This window comes from Phaethon lepturus, unplaced genomic scaffold (assembly GCF_000687285.1).
Source record: "Phaethon lepturus isolate BGI_N335 unplaced genomic scaffold, ASM68728v1 scaffold1975, whole genome shotgun sequence".
Classification (NCBI taxonomy): Eukaryota; Metazoa; Chordata; class Aves; order Phaethontiformes; family Phaethontidae; genus Phaethon; species Phaethon lepturus.
Window position 1 is genome coordinate 106053 of NW_010539671.1, and position 9602 is coordinate 115654.

General features: G+C 43.4%; 1 protein-coding gene across 1 annotated transcript in view; it reads left to right on the top strand.

Moving 5' to 3' along the window:
- Positions 1 to 9034, top strand: part of LOC104620842 (retinal guanylyl cyclase 2-like) — a 44645-nt gene extending 35611 nt beyond the window's left edge. The window contains exon 18 of the mRNA XM_010287168.1: positions 8896 to 9034. Within this exon, the coding sequence (XP_010285470.1) occupies positions 8896 to 9034 (139 nt within the window). The remainder of the gene's footprint in view (positions 1 to 8895) is intronic.
- The last annotated feature ends 568 nt before the right edge of the window (positions 9035 to 9602 follow it).

Genomic DNA, 9602 nt, shown 5'->3' on the forward strand with positions numbered 1-9602 from the left:
CAGGGAAAGTGCAGGTTTAACGTCCAGATTTCAGTGCTTTGTCTATGTTGAGGCAGCCCGGCAGGATGGGAGATGATCAGTAGAGAGTCTCTGCTGTTGCTGTTGCTGCTGATGTGTCTTTCAGGGGGGATAAGCGAAAGGATTTCCACTCAGGCTCCTATTTGAAGCTTTTCACACAATGCACTTTTAAATCAGAAATAAAAGAGCTTGTGGAGCAAACAACAGTGAAAAACTTTTGTTGTCCTTACGTAGCTGGAATTATACAACAGCATCACAGCAGTTCATGAATAAAATTTTAAAAATAAACTTTATATAACATATAACAAGAGTTATTTGGGGAAATCAAAGCATCCTCTGGCTCATAGGCTTGATCACCCAACGTCAGGCCAGATGCTTTTTGCTTCATAATCAATGCTTTCTTTTCAGTTCTTTTCTGAACCCCTAATACAACAGCAAAATGACGAAAAAGGAATATTCTGGTCATGAGTATGGCATAATGCAGGTGAGAAAGAAGAATTTTCTCTGAAATGTGATTGAGGGGAGAAAGGGAATGAAAGCCAGTGACTCATCTCCCTTCGAGCAAAGCTCTCTGACTTGGAATGCGGTTGCTCCAGCTGATATATTTCAACAAGTTCTTTTTGAGCAAGCTGAAATTTCTGGAAGAATTGGCTGTAATATTAGGTCAGAGAATTACTGCCAATAACAAGAAACCCTAAATGCAGTGTTCAGAAAGAAAGCAAAGGCGGGTAGTGGCATTGTTTGGCTGGAATGCATTGCCTTTTCTTCGGTGGGTGTTTCTATGGATTTTGAGAAAGCTAGTTCTGAAACTGCTCAGGACCTGGCTGGCTTTGCGGAACATATTCTGGCTTGCAGGTATGGCCTCAGGCATGGCTGAGGTGTGCCCAGATGTGCCTGGATGTGTCCAGTAGTTTCTCCTGTCTCACCCAGACAGGCTGTGAGGTGAAGTGGGAAGTGAAGGTCCCTTTGAAGGATGTTTTTGCGGAGGGACAGAGAGCGAGCAGCAATCAGCACCTCGGCAGCAGGAGAGGCTGTCTAGGGTAGGTCCTGGCTGCAGGCTGTTTCTCCTTGGATCTGCCCATACTTACCTTGGAAAGAGAAGCAGAGGGAAGCCCAGTGACAAGTGCCTGAGCTGTCTGAACAGGAGCCAGCTTGAGTCTAGGAACATTTTTATGGTGTTGCACCCACGGCATGGGCTGGCCAGGTGGGACGTCCATCTGATCAGGGTACGCTGCTCTCCTTTGTGCCATCTAGGCAGGCTTGCTCATTACACAGCAGCCCAAAAGCTCTTTACTGAACAACAGTGCTGAGAGACAAGAGGGAAGAGTACCAAGGAGAAACCATCTCAGAGCCATCTGCTACTGCTTTTGATCTCTTCCACCCCTAAACCGTTTCTATAAAGTTACCAGCCATTTAAAGTACAAAAACTGGAGTACAATGACACATGGGTTAAAATAAAACAAACCACCTCAGAAACAAGTAACCACAGAGACAATCCTGACTGGTTTAAAGACAAAGGTATGTGGGCAGCAGTCAGTGAAAGGGCTCCAGGGCTGGTTGGAGCAGGATCATGGAGCTGAGAGGTAATGGGCTGCCCAGGATACCTACGCCTTGCAATAGGGCACACGTTGCTCCAGCATACAGGTTTATGAGAAACTGGATAAGAGAAAGAGACCGAAGGGCAGAGAAGTTTATGTCTGCATCCATATGACTCAGGTCTCAAGGCAGTTTGAGTTGCAGTTGTTCTTACCAAAGGGTACAGAGTGCCCAAGTCATAAAGATGCCCTGTCTATGGGTCTGAGCCTTTCCTCCTGTAACTGGGAACTAGAAGTTGTACTGGCTGCCTAACCTTCAAGCCAAGAGCTTGAGTTTCCAATTCTCAGAAAAAATCATTGTAACACACCACATTCAGAAAAGAGATGGCAAATTCCTTAAGTGTGCAGGGAGCTGGGGTGTAAGACCTTACAGATTTTCTCCTGCTGGTTTTGGAAACAAGGTGGTGGGAAGAGAGGACCTTGGGAAAATAACAGCTGACTTCAGACAGAGAAATTTTGCAAAATGTTGGGATGAATCAACCCTCTCCAGTTGCTCAGACATTAATGAGTTCAGGAGATGTGTCAGTGCTGTTTGCACTGGACCTTTCGTCTTGTTATTGTGCTGTGGATGAAGATCAAGTCATTATCAAAGGGTTATTTGATATTTGTGTGAGCAGTGTTTGGAGGTAGAGCTCAGGTAATCTGATATTGTGCTTGATCCCCAAATACTCTTGTCAGGTCTTCACCTTCTGTGGGTCACAACCTGCTGTATTATTGTGCAGAAACAGGCAGCAACCTTTTCCACTTCCCAGTGGATCAAGTCCTGCTGGGTGGACTCAAAGAACAAGCCCCTCACGCTTACCCATGTGTGTCTGCATTTTTCTACTGTCTGCGTAAAGGGTCTGGAGACAAAGTACTCCTCTTCCCCCTCCAACTGGTAGGGCTTAATCTTATTAAAAGTTATTTACCTCTAGCATAGACACCTCCATCTGAGCTGGTCATCTTACACATCTTCTAGTCAATGCAGAGAAACGGGCACTTCTAGGTGCAGCTCCTCTGCCCCACAGAGGACATCTACTTTGGGATAAACCCCCCAGCAGTGGCTCAGAAGAAAGCCCAAGATACTTAGATCAGATGGAGACATCTCTGTTGCAGATAGCTAAATTTCAGAGAGATGAATCCCACCCGAGTTGTAGATTCCCAGAAGAAGCCATTCCTCATTCAGCCCATCAGGTTTATACCCTCCTGACTTCCCTGTCCTTGGGACCCAGCTTTAAAGGCTCCGGAACTCATGGGAGGGTTTATAAACATGGATCAATCTTTCTGTAAAAAGGAAAGATGTTCTCAGAGATGAGGATTTAGGTAAGGCGTGGAAGGACATCTTGGTTAGACGTTGCCATTTGTAGGATAGAATTGGCAAAAGAGCAGAAACTTGACTCCGATCTGCCCTGGGAAAGGCTGTTAAATTTGTGCTAAACTTTCAGGGAAAACTGCTGTTTCTAGGGACAGTGACATAGGATTTCCATTTGGAAATGTGCCCACAGCTTTGAGAGCTGAGAGTTCTTGAAAGCAACACTCCTGGAAGACCAAAAGGCACTGAGGCAGGAGCTGAACTAACCACAGGCAAGATCTTCACAGCAGTTTTGTTCTGCTCTTCCCTTTTATGAATGAGGGGGAGGATTGGAGGAATAATGGAACAGTTCTCCCAGGATTCATCTCATGTAATAGATTCAGGATACGGCCATAATAGATATCTAGCTTGTGCTCCAAAACAGCAGTCATTCATCTTGTCCCGGGAGAAGTGTCTAAGGTGTGCCAAGAGCTCTCTGCCTGGCTATACAGATTACAAAAGATGCGTGCCTCAGAGCAGGCACCTAATTTGGGACACTTAAAATTAAATTAGCTCACCTCATCTTCTGAAGTAAGCTGAGATGAAGCAGTACAAGAGGGGAATAAATAAAATCTGAACCAGGCCCAATATTTGTTTTCCTTTTTCACACCAGAAGACGCTTGCCTTTCACTCGGTCTCCGTTACGGTCTGTTCTTTATTGCAGATGAAACTGAACTGGTTCTTTCTCTAATGGCCTACGTGTTCACTGCAGGTGTAGAGCTCATGGGTTACCCTCGGAAGAAATTGCAGAGTTCAAAAGGAGGAAAGCTGAAAAACTCCTTGGCAAAAGGGCCTAGATCTGAGGTAGTAGCTGTAGGACAGTCCCAACGTAGCTCTGCTATTTTCTGTCTGCTTATATGTTATTTGTTTGCACTTTGCTGGTTTTAGTGCCATGTTGGTTTTTTTTTTTTTTTTTGTCAAAAATATATGTTAGTCTTTTAAAGTGTCTCATTCAAAAGGTGCTCGGGACGGCAGCAAAGCTGTCTAAAGACAGCAGTAGTCTTGATTTCCTAGCAAACTGATGACCTGTTATCACACTCATTCCTGAAAGAAATACAGTATTACTGTGTTTGCCTGCCGCGTATTATCGATCCACGGGATGTCGATGTGCACCGTGCCAGGAAGAGCCCAGTCCGTGTAAACACAGAGATAAAGCTGGAGTTCAAGCCTGGAAGAATCCAAATTGTCTATTGTTGCTTTCCTGTAATGTATATCTCTTCCCTAGTGTAATTCCATATTTCATGACATGAAACAGGATGTAGCGCTGTTATTCATCACTACGGTACCTAGTGGTATGAGAAATAAATGTGTTTTTAGGAGGATTTGGTTAGAATTCAGAAGTTGCATGGAGTATAATAGCATGACCTGAGGTGCCTGATCAAATAAGTGTTACCAGAGCAAGGCTGGCATATACGCATGCACACACACACACATGCACATAGAGGGTCTGATGTCCCATGAAAATGCTGCTTTTTTTTTTTTATAATACCTCTGAAAGCAGCAGTAATGCTTCTGCTCAGTGCCTCTGCACTAACTTTTACTTAATTTCCATTTAGAAAAAGGCAAAGGTGGATGAAAGCCCAGAGTGCCTAGATATAGGCTGGTTACAAACCCCTAAGATACACCATACCAGGCTGATAGATTACTCTAAAGACTAAAGCTCCATCCAATTTTCTCACAAGGATAAAACCCAGCAGAGAACTTTTGGCTGTGTTCCTCTTTCCCAACCACAATTTTTCAAGATTCAGGGGGTGTTACTAGGCTGTTTTATCTCCCTGAAGATATTTTTAAATTTTTGTTTGAGGCTCTCTCCATCCTAGGAGCTGGGCAGAAATTCCTCATTTAAAAAAAAAAAAAAAAAGATTTAAATATGGGACGTACTGTGCAGAGACCTGCATAAGCACTACCATATGTGAATGCTCGCTGCTAAAGATAAGCTCCAAGGCACAGAAGATGTCCCTGCTGATCTCTACCTATGAGCACAAGCTAATCCTCCAAGGTTAGAGACAAAGAGGATCTCTCACTTGGGTTAGCCCTGCTTAACAAGAACTGCACGTATACTGATACACAAACATTTAGTACGTATATCACCCACAGACATAGACTTCTGCACTGAAGGAAGGCTGATTAGCGGTACATTACAGAGAACAGAAGGTCCTCATTAGCCCACTTGGCTCAATTCATGGGAAGCAGAAGAAAAATCAATAAGGCATTTATACCTGGAGCTTTTCAACAGTCCTTCTTGTGTGCACAGAGCTTCCAATGGAGGCGATTATGTCCTCAACAGCTACTTATTCCCACATGCTTGCTTGGTGGTTTAGTGATGTTTCCAGCTAATCTATGTTAGACATTCATGATGAAAGGGAATATGCCACCAGTAACCTTGTTTTTCCTTGATAGCAATAAAGGAATGCTATACAAGGATCTCAGATGTAGTCCATTGGGTCTGGGATGGTAAACTGTTAACAGTGTCACAGGATCCTTGCTGTGATAAGATAGGGATCCCTATATTGGAGTATTTATATATTTGGGAGTATTCAGCTGGCCTGGAGTCTAGAGAAAGGCCAAGACTCTGCTCCTCATGCTCAGAAAACCAGTCCTTTAACCTTGAAAGAGTGACTGTGGGCTCTGTTGCCCTTGGGGACACTTGTTTTCAAAGAGAAATTATGGTTCTGGCTGGATCTTGATAAAAACGTGCAGCAAAGCACGAGAAACACCAAAGAGCACCTCCAGTTACCTGAAAATAAACCTCTTGGCTAGACCACTGGTGATCCTTATACTTTGTCCTGCAGTAGGATCTGTGATCTTAACATGGACCTACTAACTCAGTCATGCAAGTGGGATTCAGCCCAGAGCACCATGGTTGTCAGAGACACTTGTGCAAGGTTGGCAGATGAAACAGAAGCTGAAGACCATGTAGGATAAACCATGGCATCTCAAATACTGTTAGACGGTATCCTCAGGCTGCTGTATCCCACCCCTAGCTTCTCACAGTGCTTCTGATACGGAGAAAGGGATTTGTCTCTTTCCTTCAAGGCTCAGCAGAGAACTGCCCCATGGAGAGGTCAATGACTTCCTGTGGTCCCTAGATTGATCCCCCTTTGGAGATGGGGAGTCAGAGTTCATTATGGAGTTCAAAGGGGCGAGATTTCACCCCAATGTGAATGGCAGCTGCTGCATTTATGGAGGGATCCATGGCATATAAATCCTATTGCCACCTGTATTGCTCTTTGCTGAACTTTAGATACATAAGCTTACAGGTACTGTGTCCTGCACAGAAAAAGGACCAGTCTGGGATCACCTAAAAGTACTGAGGCTCAATTTTTTAAGTTATTTTCTCTCCTTTTTTTGCCTCAAGACTTTGCCTCTCCCCCTATTCTAACCTCTCATCTTAGTGACAGGAGATCCCTCAAGGTTCTTTCTTGTTCAGTAAATACAGTAAAACACGCAAATTGTTGCATCTTGCTGGCCAAGCCATAGACTAGCAAGTTGTGGCTGACCAGCAGTTAAGATCTGAAAGCTCATTCAGGACAGGGTTTTTGATAAAAATTCTCTCTGTCCCCGAAGGTGAAACACACACCTACACAGAAACCCATACAACTACAGCTTACTCCTTCAGCCCCACTGCAGGGACAATCTTGGATTATTTTGCCTGCATGATCTCTCCAAAGATTAAAACCAGAACAGCAGAAACCAAACGCTCATTTTTATTGATGTTTTTCCTTCCCATCGTATCTTTCTTCTCTTCCCTCTTTCTTCTACTCTGCCTCAGCTACTTCTCTCTTGGTATGCAGGGACATCACCCAGCAACACACTGGAAGGCATACCTTCTTCAACACCAAAAAGGCCTAAAAAAAAAATATTTATGTTCCTCTCTTCCTTAACAGTTGCAAAACATTTCAGATTGTCTTTGACAAGGGCATCAGCTCTTTTTCATAAACTTCAATGAATGAATTTTCAGGGTGGATCCTCCCCTGGATCCTAAATCACATTGGGTTGACACATTTGGGTGATTTCTTAAGATTCAGCAGTTTGCCTTTAGATCCCTTCCCTGTTTTTTGCCCTTGGTTGTCCTTGGCTGCCCTTGGTCTCCCACTGACTATGAGAGTGAAAGGAACATGATGTGTGCTGAGTTTGGAGGTCTGGGCTCTTCTCTTGTTGCATCCAGATTAATAGCCAGTCCTCAGGCACAGGTAGCCAGACCATCAAACACCATCTGTAGAACCTTAGGTCAAATAATAAAATACAATTCCCTTGAATGTTAACAAAAAAACATTGGGTAAGTAGTGCTACAGCGCAGGCTGTCAGAGTGGTCAACCCAGCATACATGGTTCTGGTGCCAGTGCTACTAGTTGAATTTGCTATAGTCTTGTATATGCTCTAAAGTATATTTATATAATTTGTAGACATCTAATTGATAGTTAAAGACAGCTCATCCTGTGCTGTCATTAAGGGTAATTTCATTAGGCTACTTAACAATTCTATATTAATAATTGGTCATTAGTGTGAATAGTGCTTGGGCCTAATAACATTCTTTCCCCTCCTTTCAAGACCTCATATCTTATCGCCTGTTGGGATAGAATCATAGAATCACAGAATGGTTTGGGTTGGAAGGGACCTTTCAAGGCCACCTAATCCAACCCCCTGCCATAAGCAGGGACATCTTCAACTAGATCAGGGTGCTCAGAGCCCCAACCAACCTGACCTGGGATGTTTCCAGGGATGGGGCATCGACCACCTCTCTGGGCAACCTGGGCCAGTGGTTCACCACCCTTATTGTCAAAAATTTCTTCCTTAGGTGTAGTCTGAATGTACACTCTTTTAGTTTAAAATCATTACCCCTTGTCCTATTACTACAGGATCCCTGCTTCATGTAGTCAGTTTTACATATATTTGTATTCTAAAGTAATTGTTTGTTCATTGTACACAACAATGGTGTGTACAATTTAAAACCATATATATCCATATAAAAACAATTTCTCAACTATTTCTTTATAATAACTATATAATCAAAATGGTGTCATTGGTATGGGTTAACATTTGGTTCTTTTTGGTTTACAACAGCTGGAATTATATTTTCTGCTATTATACACAGTGAATTTGTTTTCATGTGATGTTTTATGTAGGACAGGACAGCTGCAGAGTTGAGACCTACCCAAAGCCCTGCCATTCACTCAGCTTTTGGTCTTCTAGAATTGTTTATTTTGCCTCTGAAACCCCATTATGTTATAATAAATCTGTGCCCACCGACAGATGGTAGAACCTGGGCATCATGGACACTTGGAGCATCATAGCAAATGATCGTCTTCAGCTCCATCACGTCAGTTTACTAGCCTGGATCTAGATGTAGTCTCTCACTTAGCCCAGCTCTGAGTCCTGGTACTCAGCCGAGCTTATTCTGCCAGGAACAGTGCCAGGCTAAGGCAGCAAAACCACACCTGGATCTGAGACGGTTGTCAGGACTTTCTGGTTCTCTGCCCATCCTGTCTTGGGCTTGGTGAGATCACGGGGCTGTCAGAGCAGCTGGACCTTCAGATTTTTCGTTGGTGGCAGTGAATGACCTCAAACCCAGAGAAACCCAGATGATTAACAGGGAATCTCTGTTATTACCAGCTGGGAGACTTATGAGGCTTGTGATGCACAGTTAGGAATGTTTTTCATGAGCAGCTGGTTGTTTTTATGTAAATTTAATTTATATTTGTAAAGTGGATATCCTTGGATGAAAGCTCTATGTATCCCATTAACCCATGCAACACCTTCAGCGGTTGTGTGGTCTACTGGGATCACCACATCCCTGCAGCTCTCTACTAACATCCCTCCTTGCCTGATGCTTCTTGACGGCTTTGAGAACGTCTAAAGTTTCTGCTTTGCCTGACACAAAATGATGCAAAATGAAAGGTTATTCCTTAGCGAGCAGCGTTGCTAACTCTTCCTCTCTTCTCTGTTTTACAGCCACAACTGGCCAGATGTACTGACCAGGAAACTCAAATCTGTCCTGAGAGGCACAAAGAGGACACTGACAAAAGCAACCTTTAAAGAGCTGGGGAGCATGAAAGAGGCTGGAATAAGCATTGAAGAGGATGAAATCTAAGAAGAACACAGCAAAAAAATAGTAAGATCAGGATGGACATCTTGAAGCCAACCCAGCAGAGGAGCTCACACCTTCCATTTAATTCCCTTCCAGCCAAAATAGTACGATTGGTGAAGCCTCTTAGCTCTTGCAAAGGGTGAACCTGAGCAGGCAGATGAATTCTGACCATCATCTCTTGTGAAACTGGGCACCAGCTCAGAGCTGTATGTGTGCGTTTTTGGCAGGGGTCCACCGGGGAGGAAAGTGATGATAACGGTAGTGCCATCAGAATCTGTTGCAAGGATCAACCCAAAGAAAATTTTAGCTAGATCTGCATGGCAGCACAAACATGTCGGTCTGCACTTGGGCCTCGATTCATACATTAATGCCAAGTGCTAAAATGGTTTAACTGTTTTGCATTAAGTATACTTTTTGTTATTGTGGTAGGAAACTGTGGTTTGATGAAAATCAGTGCAATCCAGAAGAAATGTTTTTGAAAACAACAAAAAATATTTTTTACTCCCCCACAAGGGGAAATTTCAAATCAAAATGTTTTGTTACTTTATGCCAATTTAAGCCGAAACATTTT